Raw genomic sequence first — 24631 nt, 5'->3', positions numbered from 1 at the left:
AATTCCTCCGCCTCCGCCGCATCTGCTCCCACGATAAGACATTCCACTCCTGCACATCCCAGATGTCCAAGTTCTTCAAGGACCGCAACTTTCCCCCCACAGTGGTCGAGAACGCCCTTGACCACGTCTCCCGCATTTCCCGCAACACATCCCTCACACCCCGCCCCCGCCACAACCGCCCAAAGAGGATCCCCCTCGTTCTCACACACCACCCCACCAAACTCTGGATACAACGCATCATCCTCCGACACTTCCGCCATCTACAATCCGACCCCACCACCCAAGACATTTTTCCATCCCCACCCCTGTCTGCTTTCTGGAGAGACCACTCTCTCCGTGACTCCCTTGTTCGCTCCACACTCCCCTCCAAGCCCACCACACCCGGCACCTTCCCCTGCAACCGCAGGAAATGCTACACTTGCCCCCACACCTCCTCCCTCACCCCTATCCCAGGCCCCAAGATGACTTTCCACATTAAGCAGAGGTTCACCTGCACATCTGCCAATGTGGTATACTGCATCCACTGTACCCGGTGTGGCTTCCTCTACATTGGGGAAACCAAGCGGAGGCTTGGGGCCACTTTGCAGAACACCTCCGCTCGGTTTGCAATAAACAACTGCACCTCCCAGTCGCAAACCATTTCCACACCCCCTCCCATTCTTTAGATGACATGTCCATCATGGGCCTCCTGCAGTGCCACAATGATGCCACCCAAAGGTTGCAGGAACAGCAACTCATATTCCGCTTGGGAACCCTGCAGCCCAATGGTATCAATGTGGACTTCGCCAGCTTCAAAATCTCCCCTTCCCCCACTGCATCCCAAAATCAGCCCAGTTCGTCCCCTCCCCCCACTGCACCACACAACCAGCCCAGCTCTTCCCCTCTACCCACTGCATCCCAAAACCAGTCCAACCTGTCTCTGCCTCCCTAACCGGTTCTTCCTCTCACCCATCCCTTCCTCCCACCCCGAGCCGCACCCCCATCTCCTACCTACTAACCTCATCCCACATCCTTGACCTGTCCATCTTCCCTGGACTGACCTATCCCCTCCCTACCTCCCCACCTATACTCTCCTCTCCACCTATCTTCTTTTCTCTCCATCTTCGGTCTGCCTCCCCCTCTCTCCCTATTTATTCCAGAACCCTCACCCCATCCCCCTCTCTGATGAAGGGTCTAGGCCCGAAACGTCAGCTTTTGTGCTCCTGAGATGCTGCTTGGCCTGCTGTGTTCATCCAGCCTCACATTTCATTATCTTGGATTCTCCAGCATCTGCAGTTCCCATTATCTCTTCTTCTCTGTGAGGCATCTCTTTATTGTATCAACTATAAAAAATAAATTTATCTTTTTATTCAAATTATCTCTTCCCTGCTGGTTAATATTTGAATGTGTTGATTTTAGTTGGTTTGTCACATTTTGTGTTAACATTCCTTTTCCATCCTGATGTAGTTGGTGCTCCCAGAATATTCCATCCATGCATTGTTCTGTATCATGTTCCTGTGTGCACAAGAATGGCTGACACTTGGTCTCAATATCCCTTTACTCTTCTATAACCTTTGGAGGTGAGTCAGATAAATACTGAAGGGAAGCTGATGACCTCGTTGTATTATCACTAGATTGTTAATCCAGAGACACAGGCTATTATCTGGGGACCCAGGTTCAAGTCCTGCCATGGATTTTTAATCCAATTAAAATTTTGGAATTAAAGACTTAATGATGATCATGAAACAATTGATTTTCAGGAAAAAAAATTCATCTGGTCTCTAGGAGAGGAAACTGCTATTCATACCTGGTCTGGACTAAATGTGACTCTTAACTGACCTCTGGGCAATTAGGGATGAACAATAAATGCTGGCCTGGACAGTAACACCCTCATCCTATGAATGAATTAAAAAACAACTCTTGATTGATCCACCAGTAGGGCAGTATAACTTTATTATGGGGATGAACTGCTGTGGTTCAGGACGTCAGCTCATCGTCAGCTTCTTGAGCAATTCGGGATGTGCAACAAATTGTTTGTGTCTTTTTTACCTTTGAAAGAATGTATTTACTTTGTACAGTCAACAGGAGAACTCCATTTCCCATTTGTCAGCTAAACAGGTTGAATCATAGGAGAGAAATTACTGGGAAGAGATTTCCGAGGTGGAGAGAGAGAGAGAGAGAGAGAGAGAGAGAGAGAGAGAGAGAAGTTATCAGGGAGAGAGAGACAAAGAAAGATCACAGGTAGAGATAGCAATAACCAGGGAGAGAGATCACTGGGGACAGTGAGAGATGTTGGGGACTGAAAGAGAGATCACCAAGGAGAGATCATAGGGAGAGAGAGTGAGCTGATGCTGGGAGAGAGTATAGGGAGAGAGAATCACAGGGAGACTTTTTGGAGAGAGACAGAGTAATCACGGGGAATGATCATTGGTGGAGAAAGAAAGATCTTGGGGAAAGAGAGAAATCCTAGTGAGAGAGAGAGATTTGTGAATGGGGAATTGTGTTTGATGAACTTGATGTATGTTTTTGAAGATGTTATAACAAGATGGAGAAAGGACAGTCAATTGACATAGCATTCTTGCATTTTCAGAAGCTTTTCATAAAGTCCCCCACAAGAGGTTGGTTAGGAAGATTTAAGCACATGGGATACTGTCGTGGCATGGATTAATGATGAACTAATAGACCTGTGAAGATGGTGATAGATCATAGAATAAAAAGGACAAGTAGCAACATGGATATAAATTTGCCCGAGTGAGAGGAAGCAGATATTAATGATTAATGAATATTCTGAGCTGGAGGAAGGTTTGTAGTAGAGTTCCCCAGGGCTTGTAATTAGGACCCTGGTTTATATATATGTGATTTACTCTACATCAAGAGAGAAACTGTAGGGGGAGAAAGAGGGAGAGTGATCACAGAGAGAGACTGTGGGGTAAGAGAGAGAGAGGGAGTGCATGACCATCGGAGAGAAACTACAGGGGAAGTGGGAGAGAAACCATTAGGATAGAGACTGCATGGAAACAGACCATTAGGATAGAGACTGAAGGGAGAGAGATCATCAGGAGAGAGACTGAAACTGCAGAGAGAGAGAGAGAGGGAGATTGCAGGGAAAGAGAGAGTGACACGTCAGGAGAAAAACTGCAGGAAGAGAGAGAGAGTAACCATCAGGAGAGAAACTGCAGGGAGACAGAGGGAGTTTGTCGGATGAGAAAGTGATCCCAAGTTTAGATTTTCAGGGGCCCGCAACTGTGGGAAGAGGGATTGCGGGAGTTCCAGCTTTTCATCTCCCATACCATGGATTTCATCCTATTCATTTAATCGACTCCCACTTCCCATATTACAGACTCAGCACCATTTAAATTGACTGCTGAGCCAAAGAAAGGAAGAGTGGGAGTGACCAAAGAGTTGGGTGCTAGGGAGGAAAGAGGTTAGAGATAAAGCAGGGTATGGAGTGGGAATTGCAACAAGATAAATCTGACTGACAGGCTATACCCTTTGGGTATTGCAGGTATTTTCACAGTCCCACGGACAGTAACGAGTTAATGTACGATCCTGCAACAGTGATGAATGATGAGACACTGAACTACTGCCAGAAAGAAGCTTGGTGCAAGATGTCTTTCTACCTGATGTCATTTTTCTACTATCTCTATTGGTAAGGAGGCATTTCAGTGAGACTTACTATAACAGAAAGGAGCTAAACTTTGGGACTCCTAGAGTGGGTGAGGCACAGGTTCTTGGAATGAACTGCATAGTTACAAATGAGTGGAGATTTGAAACTATGCCACAACTTTCCATTAAACTTCAGATTTTTGATAGATCATTGATGATGCAGCTGAAGATGGTTGACCCTAGGCCTCTACCCTGAGGAACCCCTGCAGAGATGTCCTGGGGCTGAAACAACTGACCTCCACCAGCCATAACCACCTTCCTTTGTGTTAGAACAGTCTCTAACCAGCAGTGAGTTTTCTTCCCAATTCCTATTGGCTAGGGTTTCTGGATGTGATGCTCAGTCAAGCACAGCTTTAATATCAATTCACTCTCACTTCACCTCTGGAATTCAGCTCTTTTGTCAATGTTTGAACCAAAACTGCAATGAAGTCAGGAGCCAAATGCTATCCATTGCAAGTGGGAGTTGTGTGACCTGTAATGGCAGTCAAGGTGAGGTTAGAGAGGCACACAAGGGAGAAAGAAATAGGCTGTTATACAAGATAATAAAGTGTGAAGCTGGATGAACACAGCAGGCCAAGCAGCATCTCAGGATCATCCAGCTTCACACTTTATTATGTTGGATTTTCCAGCATGTGCAGTTCCCATTATCACTGGGTGTTGTACAAGGGTGGGTCATGTGTAGTTTCATTTTCTGATCTGTAAAATTCTATGTAATTGATTGTAAATTTGACCATTAACGTTCAGCCTGTGGAATTTCTGTTTCCTCCTACAGTATGATTGATACGTTGGTCAGCATTTAATCGGGAGGGCTCAGGGGCAGAGTGTGAATCAAATCCGGCAAAAAGCAGAAACAGAGGGAGACTGTCACGTCTGAAATATTGAATTCTAACCTTGTCCCATCCTTTACGACATCCCTTCTAAACAATGAAGCAGCTGTGAAGACACAGTCCTTTACTATATCAACAGCCAAGGAAGGATAAAAGGAACGTACTGAAGGGAGTTGACTTCTGCGCTTGCCCGACATGTCTGCCTTGTTCATGGATGTACAGTCTTAAAGTTTACAACTATGAAACCAGCTGTAATGTCTGTATAATTGTTTTATCTAGTTATGTACAGAGGTGTCCCCATCAGTCCCCCTCCAAGTAAAGGAGATCTCTCTAGCTGGACCCTTTACAGTGAAGGAGATCTCCCCATCACAATCTCTTTACAATGAAGTATCTTCCTCCTCAGAAGCCCTTAAAGCAAACAATATCCCTCCAATAGGTCCCCTTAGAATGAAGAGATGTCTGCACAAACTATTACAGTGATGCAGATCTATTCAGTGTGACCTCTTATAGTTGGGTAAATCTTCCCTCAGGATCCTTTGAATGAAATCTCTTCCTTGACCTTTTACAGTGAGGGAGATCTCTACTTTGGGACCCTCTACAGCAGGGTGGGAATGGGGATGGGGTAATCTTTCTATCATGATGCCATCAGGGCAATGGGCTTTCTCGTTCATTGAAAATGATCCCTTACCATGATAGAATTCTCAGCTCCAGGGCCCAACTCTTCAGTCAACTGGAATATTGTTTATGGATATTTCTGTTTCAAACAATTTGATTGATGACGTCACTGTAGTCTGAACAGAAATAGGTTGTTATAAGATGCACAGAGATGAAAGTGAGCTCAACTAACAAAAGGATCCATCAGAACGACTTTTGCTTTATGTGTGGCCATTCAACCAGATTGAAATATGAAAATATCTATTGGCGGCACTAAATACTTGAAGGAAATGGATATGCTCCTTTTAACTAGTGAGATGAAGGTTAATCAGGATGAAGGTTCTTCACTGGGCTCAAATGAGACATTTGCTCCCATCCACAATAGAGAACCGTAACAGTAGTCTTGTCCATGGCAATATTGAAGCACTGATACTTCAACTGTAGTGCAGGATTAGAGGACATAGGACTTTGAAGGCTGCAGAATCCTCACATGCTAGCCTCCATTTCCAATCACAAGGAGAAAACCCATTATGTGGCTCCAGCCAAGTTGATGTGAAGCTGACCACAAGAATTTATAATGGAAACAGCTGTCCATTGAAGTGGATCCTCCAGTCCTTTGCCATTCTTGAAATATCCACATCGGTTAAAACAATACATGAAAAGCTTCCAGTGCCTCCTTTCTGAAGTTGGTGGGGGAACAATGAAATTTATATTCAACACTTTAGAGCCCACTGAAGACCAGGACTTTTTAAATACTTTTTTCAATATTAGTGGCTCATGAAGGTTCATGCCAGTGAGATGGACTGAGACAATCTTAATAACATTGATGCCCTTTGGGAATGTTATATGATGTACATCATATTTATGTCTTTAAGAGATTCACCTGTGGTGTTTCTCTTAAGGAGCCAGCCCACAAATCTGATTGAAATTATTATGTGTTCACTATTGTAGGGGAGCCTTGTAATATATCCTGACAATAAACTTTACATACAGATGAACCTGTATGTGACTGAATGTGAACTTTTGCCGGAACTTTAAGTGTTTGGTTACAAAATATGTCTTTGCCTGTGACTGCTGGCAATAGTGCTGTAACGATAATGACACTGGACTGGTAAATCCTGAGGCCCATGCTCAATCCCACCACAGCAGCTAGGGAAAGTTAAATTTAATTAATGAACTGAAATCCTTGCTCAGTCTGGTCTACATGTGACTCCAGATCACCAGCCATATGGTGACTACTAAATACGCTCACGGGGCAATCAAGAATGGACAACCAAAAACATCCACATCCCACAAAAATAACTCATGTTGTTTGGTCCCAAAGCAAATGGGTGGTAAGAAACTGGCAGCCCTCTGAATCATTTGATTTTCAATGGCTTTCCCTTCCTCGTAAGGTCAGAAGTGGGACTGTTCACTGATTTACAAGAAAAGTCCAAGGGATGAAGGGCTTGTCAAATGAGGAACAGTTGAGGACTGTGTGTCTGTACTCGATGGATTTTTAGAAGGATAAAGGGGATTTCATTGAAACTTACAGAATACTGAGATGCCTGGATAGAATGGATATGGAGATGTTTCTGTTGGTAGGAGAGACTCGGACCTGAGGGCACAGCCTCACAGTGAAAGGATGACCCTTTAGAACTGAGATGAGGAGGAATTTCTTCAGCCAGAGTGTGGTGACTCTGTGGAACTCATTGTCACAGACAGCTGTGGCGGTCAAGTCATTGAGTATATTTAGGACAAAGAACAAAAGATATAAGAAAATTACAGCAAAGGAACAGGCCCTTCGGCCCACCAAGTCTGCGCCGATCCAGATCCTCTGTCTAACCTGTCCCCTATTTTCCAAGGATCTGAATCCCTCTGCTCTCTGCCCATTCATGTATCCGTCTAGATACATCTTAAAAGACGCTAACGAGCCCGCCTCTACCACCTCTGCTGGAAACGCGTTCATTTAAGACAAAGATAGCTAGGTTCTCTATTGGTAAGGGGGTCAAGGGGTAGGGGAAGAAGGCAGGAGAACAGGATTGAGAAACATGTCAGCCATATTTGAATGGTGGAGCAGACTCAATGGGCTGAATGGCCTAATTCTGCTCCCATATACCATGGTCTCATTGAAAATTTGTTAATCGTACTGATATTCTGCAGAGAATGGAGCTCTTAACAAGACATAAACATCATTTGGGTTTTATCAATAACAAGTAAAATTTTGTCATACACAAGTGTCACATATTGACCATGTTCCCCAACAGAGAACTTAACCATCTCGATGTGACATTTGATGGGATTACAGTTGCTATAATCTTGGGGTCACAATTGATCAAAAATGAACTGAATGAGCCATAAAAGTCCTGTGAATACAAAGAAGGTCAGACACTGGGAATTTTGTGGCTAATAGCTCACCTCCTGAACAATGCCCTACCTAAGTTACATCACTGCACAACATTCCAAATTTTCCCTGTGAACTGCACACAAGTTGGCCCCTTATAATCATCACATGTATATAGATGACAAAATATTTAACATAGCCACATGTTTACATAAGAGATAATAGGAACTATAGATGCTGGAGAATCCGAGATAACAAGGTGTAGAGCTGGATGAACACAGCCGGCCAACCAGCATCTTAGGAGCAGAAAAGCTGACGTTATGGGCCTGCAAAGCCTCTTCTAAGGGATGCCTAACCTGAAGAAGTTACCCTCCTCCCTCCGGACAAACCTCTGGGGATCTCCCTTTTTATTTCAGCACCCCCTTCCCCTCCCCCATTTCTGATGAAGGGTCTAGGCCCGAAACGTCAGCTGTCCTGCTCCGAAGATGCTGCTTGGCCTACTATATGTTTAGATAAATTGTCCACATGCTCCAAACAAAGCTTACAGTTTATTCCTACGAGCATAAAAACTGATGTTTCAGCCCTAAACCCAAAGCATCAGCTTTTGTGCTCCTAAGATGCTGCTTGGCCTGTTGTGTTCATCCAGCTTCACACTTTGTTATCTTGGATTCTCCAGCATCTGCAGTTCCTATTATTTCTGACAGAGTTTATTCATGACACTTTGAAGCATAACCTACTGAAACCTTCCGGGATAGACTTTCTGGGATAGGGAACCAGCAAAGGACACAGACTTGTAGAATGGCTAGGTAAGTGACAGATTAAAGTTGGGGTGAGAAGTGTGAAGAATGGTGAGAGACAATTTAAAATAAATGATACAGTTCTAAAGTCAGCAGGTGCTGATGGCTTTGAGGTAGCAGGACAGGATGACAGGCAATTTGAAAGAAAGGAGGAAGGGATCTGAAAGGCCTGGGCAGCAGGGATTTGGGTGATTGTGGCTTGGGGTTGGTAGTTGATCAATGGATAGTGGTGCTAGTAATGCCATGAGGCAGCTGATAGACTGCAACTAGTAAGTGAATGCAGACACACCACCTGTTGAATGCAACAGTTCCCAGGGTCCACAAAATCTGGTTGACCAGAGTTAAGTTTAAAATGGAGATTAAAATCCTTAAGGCTCATTATAATATTTTAAAGGACAACTTGCTTCCAGAGACTAGATTGGTCACCTGCCCTCATGCTACCTCTGTTAAACCTGCCAAATCTACCCACCCTATCTAAATCTACAATGTTTCTGGATTAAATACTTCCCTCATGTTGCAAAAAATATTCTGAACATACACACCCACAAGACGTTTGCTAGCATTCTGGCTGGAGCTAGTTTGCTTACTCCAGTGTACTGAATCAACATGGATTTACGAAAGGGATTTGTGGAGAGAGGGGAAATACAGGAGGAGGGCACATTTAAGCATCAAACTGAGAAAATTTAGTAATGTGCGGTATGCTCTATCAACATTTCAGAGAATAAATTATTGACATATGAGAGGTTTCATGCTCTAACAAAGCTGTTGCCCACAATCAATATACATGCTGACAGACATGCACAAACACAGTGACACATGCAATTGCCCAGATGGAGAAGCACACAGCTATGCACATGGGTGGCTGGAAACACACATATTCACACAGCTATGTGACAGAGGCACACACTAACATACAAGTAAACAGCCTCACATACGAAGACAATGGGAACTGCAGATCCTGGTGAATCCAAGATAACAAAGTGTGAAGCTGGATGAACACAGCAGGCCAAGAAGCATCTCAGGAGCACAAAAGCTGACGTTTCGGGCCTAGACCCTTCATCAGAGAGGGAGATGGGGTGAGGGTTCTGGAATAAATAGGGAGAGAGGGGGAGGCGGACCAAAGATGGATAGAGGAGAAGATAGGTGGAGAGGACAGTATAGGTGGGGAGGGGATAGGTCAGTCCGGGGAGGACAGACAGGTCAAGGAGGCAGGATGAGGTTAGTAGGTGGGAAATGAAGGTGCGGAGGGGATAGGTGAGAGGAAGAACAGGTTAGGGAGGCGGGGAAGAGCGGGGCTGGTTTTGGGATGCAGTGGGGGAAGGGAAGATTTTGAAGCTTGTGAAGTCCACATAGATACCATTGAGCTGCAGGATTCCCAAGCTTCCAATTCCTTGGCCCCCAACACCTCATTTTCACCATGGATGTCCAGTCCCTATACACCTGCATTCCTCATACAGATGGCCTCAAGGCCCTCCGCTTCTTCCTGTCCCGCAGGCCCGACCAATTGCCCTCCACCGACACCCTCATCCGCCTAGCCGAACTCGTCCTCACCCTCAACTTTTCTTTCGATTCCTCCCACTTCCTACAGACAAAGGGGGTGGCCATGGGTACACGCATGGGCCCAAGCTGTGCCTGCCTCTTCGTAGGTTACATAGAACAGTTCCTCTTCCGCACCTACACTGGCCCTAAACCCCACCTCTTCCTCCGTGACATTGATGACTGTATCAGCGCTGCCTCTTGCTCCCCGGAGGAGCTCGAACAGTTCATCCACTTCACCAACAACTTCCACCCCAACCTCAAGTTCACCTGGGCCATCTCCAGCACATCCCTCACCTTCCTGGACCTCTCAGTCTCCATCTCAGGCAACCAGCTAGAAACTGATGTCCATTTCAAGCCCACGACTCCCACAGCTACCTAGAATACACCTCCTCCCACCCACCCTCCTGCAAAAATTCCATCCCCTATTCCCAATTCCTTCGCCTCCGCCGCTTCTGCTCCCAGGATGAGGCATTCCACTCCCGCACATCCCAGATGTCCAAGTTCTTCAAGGACCGCAACTTCCCCCCCGCAGTGGCCGAGAACGCCCCGACCGTATCTCCTGCATTTCCCGCAACACATCCCTCACACCCTGCCCCCGCCACAACCGCCCCGAGGATCCCACTCATTCTCACATACCGCCCCACCAACCTCCGGATACAACGCATCATCCTCTGACATTTCCGCCATCTACGATCCGACCCCACCACTCAAGGCATTTTTCCATCCCCAACCTTGTCTGTCTTCCCGAGAGACCACTTTCTCCGCGACTCCCTTGTCCGCTCCGCACTCCCCTCCAACCCCACCACACATGGCACCTTTCCGTGCAACCGAAGGAAGTGCTACACTTGTCCCCACACCTCCCCCCTCACCCCCATCCCAGGCCCCAAGATGACTTTCCATATTAAGCAGACGTTCACCTGCACATCTGCCAATGTGGTATACTGTATCCACTGTACCCAGTGTGGCTTCCTCTACATTGGGGAAATCAAGCAGAGACTTGGGACTGCTTTGCAGAACACCTACGCTCACCACAAACAACTGCACCTCCCAGTCGCGAACCATTTTAACTCCCCCTCCCATTCCTTAGACGACCTATCCCCTCCTCCCACCTCAATCCGCACCTCCATTTCCCACCTACTAACCTCATCCCGCCTCCTTGACCTGTCCGTCCTCCCCGGACTGACCTATTCCCCCCCACCTATACTCTCCTCTCCATCTATCTTCTCCTCTATGCATCTTCGGTCCGCCTCCCCCTCTGTCCCTATTTATTCCAGAACCCTCTCCCCAACCCCCTTTTCTGATGAAGGGTCTGGGCCCGAAATGCCAGCTTTTGTGCTCCTGAGATGCTGCTTGGCCTGCTGTGTTCATCCAGCTTCACACTTTGTTATCACATACAAAGACAGATGCTTACATTCACAAAGGCAGAAAAATCTACACACAAGTGCACATGGACAGGCACACCCTCACAGATATGCACATGGATAGACAGACATTGATACACATGCACAATCATTCATACAGACACACACACGTACGGAAATTCACACAGACAGACATGTCTACACAGATGTGCAGACAGACAGATAGCTGGACGCACGCTAGCAGCTACACACGCGGGTGGGCACAGATACACTCACACCTCTCCCCCTACCCAAACAGGGTGCCATGTGGATTTGTGCTTCCTCTAAACTGTCCCTTACCCAGACCCAAACCTTTTCCCTCTCACCCCTCCACTCCCCCTCTCTCCACTGCTGTGCTCCACACTCCTTCTTACTCCATTCTCACCCTCCCGACTCTGCCTTCCCCTCCACACCCCGCTTCCCACCCATTCCACCCCCTGCTCCCACTCCCAGTTCCCCTCCCCACTCATACTTCCCCTACTCTCCCCAGCCCCTCCCACACTAGACCCGCTCGTCCCCTCACTCCCCCTCCACTGCCCCCTGCCTTTCCTCCTCTCACTCTCCCCGCACTCCACTCGCCTGTGGGCGCGCGCCTCGCTCCTCCCACCCTCGCGGGCTCGCGCTCGGTCGCCATGGAAACGGGACGCGCTCGGGCTCCAACCGACATCTTGCGGAGAGGGAGCGGCTCCGCCGCCGGTGTTTGCCTCAGGACCGGGTCATGGTGAGTGCCCCTGGGCGGGGGGTAACTGTCATCAAATACCCGGGAGGGTAACTGTTATTAAATACCCTGGAGGGTAACTGTCATTAAATACCCCGGGGGTAACTGTCATCAAATACCCGGGAGGGTAACTGTTATTAAATACCCGGGAGGGTAACTGTTATTAAATACCCCGGGGGTAACTGTCATTAAATACCTGGGAGGGTAACTGTTATTAAATACCCCGGGGGTAACTGTCATCAAATACCCCGGGAGGGTAACTGTCATCAAATACCCCGGGGGTAACTGTCATCAAATACCCGGGAGGGTAACTGTTATTAAATACCCCGGGGGTAACTGTCATTAAATACCCCGGGGGTAACTGTCATTAAATACCTGGGAGGGTAACTGTTATTAAATACCCCGGGGGTAACTGTCATTAAATACCCGGGAGGGTAACTGTTATTAAATACCCCGGGGGTAACTGTCATTAAATACCTGGGAGGGTAACTGTTATTAAATACCCCGGGGGTAACTGTCATTAAATACCTGGGAGGGTAACTGTTATTAAATACCCGGGAGGGTAACTGTCTTTAAATACCCCGGGGGTAACTGTTATTAAATACCCCGGGGGTAACTGTCATCAAATACCCGGGAGGGTAACTGTTATTAAATACCCCGGGGGTAACTGTCATTAAATACCTGGGAGGGTAACTGTTATTAAATACCCCGGGGGTAACTGTCATTAAATACCTGGGAGGGTAACTGTTATTAAATACCCGGGAGGGTAACTGTTATTAAATACCCCGGGGGTAACTTATTAAATACCCGGGAGGGTAACTGTTATTAAATACCCCGGGGGTAACTGTCATCAAATACCCCGGGGGTAACTGTCATCAAATACCCGGGAGGGTAACTGTTATTAAATACCCCGGGGGTAACTGTCATCAAATACCCCGGGGGTAACTGTCATCAAATACCCGGGAGAGTAACTGTCATCAAATACCCCGGGGGTAACTGTCATCAAATACCCCGGGGGTAAGTGTTATTAAATACCCTGGGAGTAACTGTCTTTAAATACCCCGGGGGCTAACTGTCATTAAATACCCCGGGAGGATAACTGTCATCAAATACCCCGGGGGTAACTGTTATTAAATACCCTGGGAGTAACTGTCTTTAAGTACCCCGGAGGGTAACTGTCATTAAATACCCCGGGGGTAACTGTCATCAAATACCCGGGAGAGTAACTGTCATCAAATACCCCGGGGGTAACTGTTATTAAATACCCTGGGAGTAACTGTCTTCAAATACCCGGGGGGGGTAACTGTTATTAAATACCCCGGGGGTAACTGTTATTAAATACCCCGGGGGTAACTGTCATCAAATACCCGGGAGGTTAACTGTCATCAAATACCCTGGGGGTAACTGTTATTAAATACCCTGGGAGTAACTGTCTTTAAATACCCCGGGGGTAACTGTTATTAAATGCCCAGGGGGTAACTTATTAAATACCCTGGGGGGGTAACTGTCTTTAAATACCCCGGGGGTAACTGTCTTTAAATATCCAGGAGGGTAACTGTCATCAAATACCCCGGGGGTAACTGTTATTAAATACCCCAGGGGTAACTGTCTTTAAATACCCGGGAGGGTAACTGTCTTTAAATACCCCGGGGGTAACTGTCTTTAAATACCCAGGAGGGTAATTGTCATTAAATACCCCAGGGGGTAACTGTTATTAAATACCCCGGGGGGTAACTGTCATCAAATACCCGTGAGGGTATCTGTCATCAAATACCCCAGGGGATAACTGTTATTAAATACCCCGGGAGGGTAACTGACATTAAATATTTTGGGGGGGTAACTGTCATTAAATACCCGGGAGGGTAACTGTCATTAATTACCCGGGAGGGTAACTGTCATTAAATACCCAGGAGAGTAACTGTCATTAAATACCCTGGGAGTAACTGTCATTAAATACACGAGAGGGTAACTGTTATTAAATACCCTGGGAGTAACTGTCATTAAATACCCCGGGGGTAACTGTCATTAAATACCCCGGGAGGGTAACTATCATTAAATACACCGGGAGGGTAACTTATTAAATACCTGGGAGGGTAACTGTCTTTAAATATTTTGGGGGGTAGCTGTCAGTAAATACCCGGGACGGTAACTGTCATTAATTACCCGGGATGGTAACTGTTATTAAATACCCCGGGAGGGTAACTGTCATTAATTACCCGGAAGGGTAACTGTTATTAAATACCCGGGAGGGTAACTGACATTAAATATTTTGGGGGGGTAACTGTCATTAAATACCCAGGACGGTAACTGTCATTAAATACCCGGGAGGGTAACTGTCATTAATTACCCGGGAGGGTAACTGTTATTAAATACCCGGGAGGGTAACTGTCATTAAATATTTTGGGGGGGTAGCTGTCAGTAAATACCCGGGAGGGTAACTGTTATTAAATACCTGGGAGGGTAACTGTCATTAAATACCCCGGGGGTAACTGTCATCAAATACCCCGGGAGGGTAACTGTTATTAAATACCCGGGAGGGTAACTGTCATTAAATACCCGGGAGGGTAACTGTCATTAATTACCTGGGAGCGTAACTGTCATTAAATATTTTCGGGAGTAACTGTCAGTAAATACCCGGGAGGGTAACTGTCATTAATTACCCGGGAGGGCAACTTATTAAATACCCCGGGAGGGTAACAGTCATTAAATACCCAGGAGAGCAACTGTCATTAAATACCCGGGAGGGTAACTGCTATTAAATATCCGGGAGGGTAACTGGGAGAGTGACTGTCATTAAATATCCCGGGCGGGGTAACTGTCATTAAATACCCAGGTGGTAACTGTCATTAAATGCCCTGGGGGTAACTGTCATTAAACACCCTAGGAGTTTAACTGTCATTAATTACCACAGAGGGTAACTGTCATTAAATACCCAGGAGGGTAGCTGTCATTAAATACCCTGGGAGGGTAACTCATTAATTACCCTGGGAGGTAACTGTCAATAAATACCCTGGGGGTGACTGCCATTAAATACCTGGGAGAGTAACTGTCATTAAATACCCCCCAGGGAAAAACTGGCATTAAATATCCTCCTGGTAACAATGGCATTAAACGCCCTCCCCTCATAAACAGGTATTAAACAGTGAATGGAGTTGCTCTGCGAGGCCTCAACCACATACTTTTTCAGCTGCCGAATCAGTGTCTCCTCCATGTTGAACTTGGAGGAAACTAAGGATGGCCAAGGCACAAAATGTACTCTGGGTGGGGAATTTCAATGTTAACCACCAAGAATGACTCGGCAGCAGTACTACAGGTCAAGCTGGACGGGTCCTAAATTTAGAGTACTGTGTACAGTTCTGGTCGCTGCATTATCAGAAGGATATGGATGCTTTGGAGAGGGTGCAGAGGAGGTTCACCAGGATGTTGCCTGGTATGGAGGGTGCTAGCTATGAAGAAAGGTTGAATAGATTAGGATTATTTTCATTAGGAAGACGGAGATTGAGGGGGGACCTGATTGAGGTCGACAAAAATCATGAGGGGTATAGACAGGGTGGATAGCAGAAGCTTTTTCCCAGAATGGGGGACTCAGTTACTCGGGGTCATGAATTCAAAGTGAGAGGAGGAAAGTTTAAGGGTTATACGTGGAAAGTTCTTTATGCAGAGGGTGGTGGGTGCCTGGAACACGTTGCCAGCGGAGGTGGTAGACGCAGACACGATAATGTCTTTTAATGTAAGGAGCACAAAGATAGTAATCACAGGATTACTGGCAGTGCTATGTACAGAATAGATGGCTGGAGGAATAGTGTAGGAGGAAGGGACTCAGATTCCTGGGAAATTGGGACCAGTTTTGTGGAAGGTGGAATTGGCACAAATGGGACAGAATGAATTTGTGAACAACCAGGGCCAATGTTGAGGGAGGGAGGGGAGGTGGAGTTGGTTATGGGTGCACCTGTTTGCTGGTGCTGTTAGAGAGGGCTTAAACTAGAACAGTAGGGGGATGGAAACCTAAGCGGGAGACAGAAGGGAAAGCAACAAAAGAGACGAAACATAGAAAGGCCAGAAGGAAAAATTCAAGGCAGAGAGAAACAAGGGCAGAAAACAAATGGGGCCATAATGCAAAATAAGGTTGAAGATAAACAAGGTTAAAAAGAAAAGTCTAAATATTTGGTGTCTTAATGGTCACAGCATTCAGATAAGATGAATTAGCAGCACAAATAGACATACATGGTAATGATATGCTTGTGATTACAGAGACACAACTGTGGGGTGGCCAAGTGTGGAACTGAAGATTCTGGGGTATTCAGGTGAGGAAGGAGGATAGGTCAGAAAATTATGATGTGGCATCTGTATGGGTGGTGTTTTTCCCAGAATGTGCAGAACCAGCATAAAACGGTCTGCTGGCTATACTGTATTCTGTGAGCAGTGGAAGTAGGGGGCCCCTGAGCCCTGAAAACACAGGACAGGAATGTGGTTCTTCCAGCTGCTCCTGATTTGGAGGTTTCTCTTGTGATTTTCCTCTGGGTTTTCTAGAGTAGAAGCAGAACAGTATCTTCAGTTAAAATTATCTTTGGAACTTTTATTGTCCAGAAAAAAAACTGTGAGGAAGGAGAAATTGGATGGCACAGAGTTTGTGGGAGAGACCTGTCCACATCTTTGTTGAGGTGTCAATGGTTTTAGAGAGAGATTTTTATTGTTTGCATAGTACTCAGAAAACTGACCTTTTCAACTTGTTTGCCAAGGTTTCAGTATTAGCAGTTTAAATAACATCGGGGATAGGGATCAATGTTCCTTTATTCAGATCCAGAAATTTGAGAGCTGACTGATAGAAGATTTGAGGAGGAGGCTTTGTTTAGATTAGATTAGATTTCCTACAGTGTGGAAACAGGCCCTTCAGCCCAACAAGTCCACACCGCCCCTTAGAGCATCCACCCAGACCCATCCCTCTAAACCCACACACCCCTGAACACTGTGGGCAATTTAGCATGGCCGATCCACCTAGCCTGCACATCTTTGGACTGTGGGAGGAAACCGGAGCACCTGGAGGAAACCCACGCAGACATGGGGAGAATGCGCAAACTCCGCACAGACAGTTACCCGAGGCTGGAATCGAACCTGGGTCCCTGGTGCTGTGAGGCTGCAGTGCTAACCACTGAGCCACCGTGCCGCCCCTGTTTTTGTTTGCTGGAAGTTTTACCTTGTCCAGGATGGACATGTCGTCTAAGGAATGGGAGGGGGAGTTGAAATGGCCCATCCTGAGCCTCCTGCAGTGCTACAACGGTGTCACCCGAAGGTTGCAGGAACAGCAACTCAGGGTAGGGAGGTCCAAAGCTAGACAGCATATGTTTAAGGTGATTGGGGAAAGGGTTAAAAGGGACCTGAGGAACAAAGTTTTCATGCAGAGGGTGGTACATGAATGAAACGAGCTGCCAGAAGAAAATTTAAAAGGTATCTGAATGGGTGCATGAAGAGGCAGGGTTTAAAGGGATATGGGCCAAATGCTGGCAAATGGGACTAGATCAGTTTAGGATATCTAGACAGCGCTGGTGAATTGGGCCGAAGTGTCTTTTCTGTGCTGTTCGATCTATGACTCTATGACACTATCTACAAGAAACAAGTCAGGAATGTGATAGTCTATTCTCCATTTGCCTGAGCGAGTACAAACGATTTAAACAGACATCAAGTAACTCAACATGTTACAGGGTAAAGTTTGATTGGCATTCCTTCACCATCTTTCAAATTCTCCCTGTCTAACACTGCCTCACAGTAGTAGCAGTGTGTACCATATACCAGATGCAATTCATCAAGCTCCACGTAAACCTACGACCTCTTCCACCTTGATATGGAACATCATCATTTGCAAGTTCCCCTCCAAGTCATTAATCATCTTGATGTAGAAATATATTGCCACACCTAAGCCTTCAGTAGCGCTTTCCAACTCGTAAATTTGATCATCTGAAAGTAAAGGGCAGCAGACAGTTGACAAGGGATGTGAAAAAGCAAGTAAGAGAAACAAGAAGAATCTCAAGAAAATGCTAGCAACTGACATAGTGGAGAGTCTTGTTGAACTTGTACAAGACACTTTTAAGACTTCAGTTGGAGTATTGTGCACACATGTGGGTGTGACATAACAGGAAAGACGTGAATTCACTGGAGAAAGTGCATAGTGATTTACAAGAATAGTTCCAGAAATGAGAAATTTCAGTGATGAGGATGAATTGAAGAAGTTGGGATGGTTTTCCATGGAGTGAAGAAGGCTGAGAGGAGATGTGATAGATGTTTTCAAAATCATGAGCAAGCTGGAAAGATTAGATAGAGTTAAGCAGTTCCTGCTTGTAAAAGCAACAAAAATTAAAGTGATGTGCAAAAGAAGAAAGAGTGATAAGAGAAAATTCTTTTTCACGTAACAAGCAGTTCATGTGACGAAGGGTCTGGGCCCGAAACGTCAGCTTTTGTGCTCCTAAGATGCTGCTTGGCCTGTTGTGTTCATCCAGCTCCACACTTTGTTAAGTGAAGAATTAAACTGCATTTATTTCAATGCAGGGGTCTTACAGCTAAGGCAGATGAACTCAGGGCAGGTATGGGGAATATAGGACCAGGACATTATAGCTATTACAGACACATGGCTGAGGGAGGAATGGGATGGCAGCTCAATGTTCTAAGGGTTAGATTCTGTAGGAAGGACAGAAAGGGAGGCAAGAGAGGAGAGGGAATGGCATTTTTGATTAAGAAAAACATTAGTCTATACTTAGAGGGGATATTTCTGAGGGATTGTCCAATGAAGCTATTTGGGTGGAACTCAGAAATAAGGAGGGAGGATCCCCTCAATAGATTGTACTATAGGACCTCAACAGTCAGAGGAAAATTGAGGAACAAATACATAGAGAAATCTCAGATATCTGCAGGAATAATAGAGTTGTAATAGTAGGGAATTTCAACTTTCCAAACGAAGACTTGGACTACCATTGTGTTAAGGGCTTGGACGGTGAGGAATTTGTTAAATGTGTTCAAGAAGAAAAAAATCTTTATCAATATGTAGATGTACCTCCCAGAGAAGGAGCAGAACTTGACTTTCTCTTAGGAAATAAGGCAGGGTCAAGCGACTGAAGGGTTAATGGGGGAGCAGTTTGGGACCAGTGATCGTAAATTTGGGATTGTATTAGATCCAAAGAGGAGACGTATCAAATTGCAAGAAATAAGCAGCAAGTCTAAGGTTTGGGAACATTTTATAATTCAGCAAAAGAAGACAATGTTTGGAAGAGCGGGAGTATGAAAGTAAACCTAAAACTGGCTGTAAAAATGTGTATAAATGTATGGAGAAAAGGTTTAGTAAAGACAAACGTAAGTCCCTTAACAGTAATCTGCAACAACAGAATCATGCTCCAACACAATCTGTAACCTCATGGCCTGACATATCCCAAAATTCCACAATTACTATTAAGCCAGGGAATTAACCCTGGTCCAATGAAGAGTGCAAGAGGGCATACCAAGAGCCAAAATGCAAAGCAAATAACAGCGCTGAGTGATCCAATAACCTACAGATCAGATCTAAACTCTGTGGTGCTGCCATATCCAATTGTAAATGGTGGTGAAGAGTTAATTCACTGGAGAAGTGTCTCCATGAAATATTCCCATCTTCAATGATGGAAGAGCCTGATACATCAGTGCAAAAGTGCAAATTATGCAACAATCTTCAGCCAGAAGTGCTGAGTGGCGACCCACCTCAGCTGCCTCCAGAGCTCCCCCACATAACAGATATTAGTCTTCAGCTGATTTAATTCACTCCTTGTGATATCAAGAAACAGTTAGTAGCACTGGATACTGCAAAGGCTGTGGGCTTTGACAACATTCCAGCAGTAGCGCTGCAGACATGTATTCCAAAACTTGCTGCACCCCCAGTCGAGCTGTTCCATTACAGTTACAACACTGGCATCTATGTGATAATCTGAAAGATTGACCAGGTATGTTGTCTACACAAAAAGCAGGATAAATCTAACCCAGCCAATTGCTGCCCTATCAGTTGCCTCTCGATGATCAGTAAAGTGATGGAAGGTGTCACTAACAGTGCTATTGAGCAGCACCTGCTCAGCAATGACCTGCTGAGTGATGCCCAGTTTGGGTTCCACCAGGGCCACTCAGCTCCTGATCTCATTATAGCCTTGGTTCTGGAGGTTTCAAGGTGATTTAAACAAGTTGAACAAGTGGGTGCACACATGGCTTATGCAGTACAATGTGGCTAAACGTAAAGTTGTATATTTTGGTGTGAATATCAAGGATTATGGAAAGAAAGCAGGGATATGACAATGAAATAGATGATTATCCATGATCATATTTATGGTAGAGCCATCTCTGAAGGAGAGTGCAGAGGAGGTTGTAGAAGCACTAATGGTGATCTTCCAAGAACACCGGAGTCAGGGCTGGTTCCAGAGCACTGGAAAATTGTTAAGTAATAACCCTGTTTAAGAAAGAGGGGTAGGTAGAAGATGGGATACTTTTGGCTGGTTAGCCTGACCTCAATCTTAAGATTTTAGTTTATTATTAAGTATCAGATTGCATTGAAGTACATGGTAAAATTAGGTGGAATCAGTATGGTTTCATCAAGGGAAGCCATGTCTGACAAATCTGTTAGAATTCTTTGATGACGTAAAGAGCAAGTTAGACAAAGGAGAGCCATTGGATGTGATCTATTTGGATTTCCAGATGGCCTTTGACAGAAGGTTCCTTAATAAGATGAGTCCATGATGTTAGGGACAAGGTACTGGTATGGATAGAGAATTGGCTGACTGGAAGAAAGTGGGGATAAAGGGAATATTTTTCAGGGTGAATCTGGTGACTAGTGGAGCACTGCAGGAATCAGTGTTGGGACCACAACTATTCACATTATACCTTAAATATTGAGCAAAGGAACTGAGACTATTGTTGCTAAATTTGTGGATGACACAAAGATAGGCAGAGGGGCATTGAAGAAGCAGGGAGATTGCAGAAGGACTTGGATGGGCTTGGAGATTAGGCAGAAATGTGGCAGATAGAATGCAATGTGGGAAAATGTGAGGTTATGTACTTTGGGAAGAAGAGTAGAGGCATACAGTGTTTCCTAAATGGGAGAAACTTTAGAAATCTGATGTGCCAAGGGAGTTGGGAGTCCTAGTTCAGGATTATCTTAAGGTTAACATGCAGGTTCATTTGGCAGTTAGGAAGGCAAATGCAATGTTAACAAAAACAAAGTTGCTGGAAAAGCTCAGCAGGTCTGACAGCATCTGTGAAGGAATAAACAGAGTTAACGTTTCAGGTCTGGTGACTCTTCCTCAGTTCTAGCAACTTTGCTTTTGTTCCTGATTTACAGCATCCGCAATTCTTTTGTTTTTTAAATGCAATGTTAACATCCATTTCGCGAGGCTCAGAATACACAAGCAGGGATGTACTACTAAGGCTGTACAAGGCTCTAGTAAACTGATATTGGAATGTTGTGAGCAGCTTTAGTCCCTGTATCTAAGGAAGATTCGGAGAGGGTCCAGATGAGGTTTACAGGACTGATCCTTGGGGATGAAGGGCTTGTCATATGAGGAAGGGTTGAGAACTCTGGGTCTGTACTGAATGGAGTTTAGAAGGATGGGGTGGGATATAATTTGAATTTACCAAATACTGAGACGCCTGGATAGAGTGGACATAGAGAAGATACTTCAACAAATAGGAGAGACTAGCACCCAAGGACATAACCTTAAAGTGAAGGCACAACACTTTAGAACTTAGATGAGGAGGAATTTCTTTAGCCAGAGAGTGATGGAATGCAGTACCAGAGAAGGCTGTGGAGGCCAAGTCACTCAGCGTATTTGAGACAGAGATAGATAGGCTCTTGATTATTAAGGGCATCAAGCATTATGGGGAGAAATCGGGGAATGGAATTGAGGAACATATCAAACATGATGGAATGGTAGAATGCACTCAGTGGGTTGAATAGCCTAATTCTGCTCCTGTTTACTATAGTCTTATGGATCAGGCTGAAAGGGTTGAATGTCCTATTCCTGCTCCATTTTTCTATTATTGCTCCTTAGCTGAGACTGTACTCCCATATTTTAGATTCCCCAAGTGGGGAAACAACCTCTTAATGTCTACTCTATTAAGCCCCTTCACGATGATTCCATAACATTAGCTCCCATTCTCCTAAACTTGCTAGGCTATTTCACAGAGCAGTTACGTGTCAAACACATCACTATGAGTCTGGAATGTGATGAAGGTTTATGGTATCAGAGATAATGGAACTGCAGATGCTGGAGAATCCGAGATAACAAAGTGTGGAGCTGGATGAATACAGCTGGCTTCTAAGATGCTGCTTGGCCTGCTGTGTTCATCCAGCTCCACACTTTGTCACCAAGGTTTATGGTATGTTATTATTTGAAGTCCTGGGCGCTAAAGTGGAAGAATGATGTGTAGCTTTAGGTTTGATTTTTATTTCTATATTATGTATGTTAAGAAGGGCAAGAAGTGGATTGGGGTATCTCAAGGTATGTTTTGTTTACATGCGTTTAAACTTTTGAACAGTTCCATACATCATAATAAATGGTAGAAATAAAACTGTTGTTGCCTAGTGAAAGGGACAAGAAACACAATTTTAGAACAGTCCAGAAGAAGTCAGGCAGCGTGCAGTTTCATTCAGAGAAAAGAGGTGCTTTTATTAACTATCTCCAAGCAGTCTGTGTTAAAAATTCCATGAGTTTGACTTGATTGGATTTGATTTGTTATTGTCACCTGTACCTAGGCACAGTGAAAAGTTTTGTTTTGTGTGCAGTACAGCATTTCATACCATATAATGTGCATTAGGGTAATAGAACATGGTAGAGCACAAGACAAGTGGGGAACTGCAAACGAAAACACACCGAAGCACCACTCACGGAGACCAGGTACTGTACTTCAACAGTAACTATCCCAGCACACACAAACGAAGCTTTGTGTGAACACTATTTAAAAGGGCAACAACACACGGCAGCAACATTGAACTCGCCAAGAGGAAGAAGAATACCTCTTACAGATTTTCAAGGATAATGGATATCCAAAGAATGGGTCAGAAGATGCCTACATGAACAGCATCAGAAAGAGGCTGCACGCCCCGACACACTCTTCAGACTACCCTATATCAGAAACACGTCAGAACTCACCACAAGATTCCTACAACCGCTGGGCATCAGAGTGGCACACAAGCCCACGTCAACCCTACGACATCTGCTCACCCAAACCAAGGACCCATTCCACACCATGAACAGGACCAATGTCATATACAAGATCCCTGCAGAGACTGTGAGAAACACTACATCAGACAAACTGGAAGGAAACTGACAACAAGAGTGCAGGAACACCAACTGGCAACAAAAAGGCACGACCAATACTCACTCATCTCAATCCACATGGACAAGGAGAATCACCACTTCAACTGGGACCACACCAAGATCCTGGGACAGGTTAGGCAGGGACAGGCACAACAATTCCTAGAAGCATGGCACTCCATGAAGTATGCTATTAATAAACACATTGAACTCAACCCCATATACATTCCACTATGAAGGAAACCTGGAAGTGAAGCAATCCATCTCAACGGACCCCAGAGTTTAAAAACCAGGCAGGAACACACACCAATGCTTCATCGGAGGCTGCACTGAGGACATTACCCAGCACAGTAACGAAACATCTGTGAAACAAGAAACCAGCTCAGCGAGCCAACCAACTTCAACAATCTCAAATAATTTTGAAACTTGAGAGGTCCGTTCAGAAGTCTAATGGCAGTGGGGAAGAAGCTGTTCTTGAATCTGTTCATATGTGAATAGGTTTTAGCATCTACTTGAATGGCATTTGGAAATCCAAGTGCAGATAGTTCTTCTATAACGCAATAGTTGCATTCTTGTGTGACCTCGCACGATAGATAATCATGTTATAGGGAAATTGCTATAGAAAAATCACTGTACCTGTAGAGCAGTTTGCATTATCCAAGCAGCATCCACTATTCATCAGCGACAATAAGGTATAGAGCTGGATAAACACAGCAGGCCAAGCAGCATCAGAGGAGCTGGAACGCTGATGTTTCGGGCCTAGACCCTTCTTCAGAAAAGGAAGAAGGATCTAGGCCCGAAACGTCAGCTTTCCTGCTCCTCTGATGTTGCTTGGCCTTCTGTGTTCATCCAGCTCTACACCTTGTTATCTGAGATTCTTCGGCATCTGCAGTTCCTACTATCTCTCCCCATTATTCATCAATCTTGTTATAGCCAATTTGCATAAATGAAACACTTGTTATTAGCAGAATGACCTGTATATTACATTTACTAGTTCCTCTTTATCTACCGTATTCATCACTTGATCCCGAAGCCAAATGGAATACGTCATTACCAAAGTGATGACCAGTGTAGACAGATGTTGGGTCAGACCACTGGCTCATCCGTTCAACTATGTCCATCAAATGTACCAGAAGCAGCTGAAGATGAAGAAACAATTCAGAGAAAAGCTCAATGTTGAGCAGCTTCAAGAGCTGAGCAAACTAGCAAACTTTCAGCATTGTCTTCACCAAAATTTCCAGAAGTTTAATTTTAATGGAGTGGAGGAAATTTGGGAAGAGCTGAAAACAGCTGTCACACTGTGAAGAAACCACTAAGTAGAAGACCAGGAAACACCAAAACTGGTTCAATGAGAATGACTGCATTGTCCGACCACATTGACAAGAAGAGAAAAACCTCTGTGTGCCTGGCAAA

General features: G+C 45.1%; 2 protein-coding genes across 4 annotated transcripts in view; both read left to right on the top strand.

Annotated features, from left to right (window-relative positions):
• cnih3 (cornichon family AMPA receptor auxiliary protein 3) overlaps positions 1–6095 on the top strand; it is a 56523-nt gene extending 50428 nt beyond the window's left edge. For all 3 annotated transcript variants that reach the window (XM_059645098.1, XM_048531268.2, XM_048531266.2), the window contains 3 exons: positions 1447–1559; positions 3485–3628; positions 4418–6095. In XM_059645098.1, coding sequence (XP_059501081.1) covers positions 1447–1559; positions 3485–3628; positions 4418–4445 — 285 coding nt within the window. In that variant the 3' untranslated portion in view covers positions 4446–6095. The remainder of the gene's footprint in view (positions 1–1446; positions 1560–3484; positions 3629–4417) is intronic.
• Positions 6096–11837: 5742 nt separating this feature from the next.
• The window catches only part of LOC125452334 (dynein axonemal heavy chain 6-like), a 920763-nt gene continuing 907969 nt past the window's right edge, over positions 11838–24631 (top strand). The window contains exon 1 of the mRNA XM_059645527.1: positions 11838–11906. Coding sequence (XP_059501510.1) covers positions 11904–11906 — 3 coding nt within the window. The 5' untranslated portion in view covers positions 11838–11903. The remainder of the gene's footprint in view (positions 11907–24631) is intronic.

Source organism: Stegostoma tigrinum, chromosome 4, assembly GCF_030684315.1.
Source record: "Stegostoma tigrinum isolate sSteTig4 chromosome 4, sSteTig4.hap1, whole genome shotgun sequence".
Classification (NCBI taxonomy): Eukaryota; Metazoa; Chordata; class Chondrichthyes; order Orectolobiformes; family Stegostomatidae; genus Stegostoma; species Stegostoma tigrinum.
This window is presented reverse-complemented; position numbering and strand designations above follow the sequence as displayed.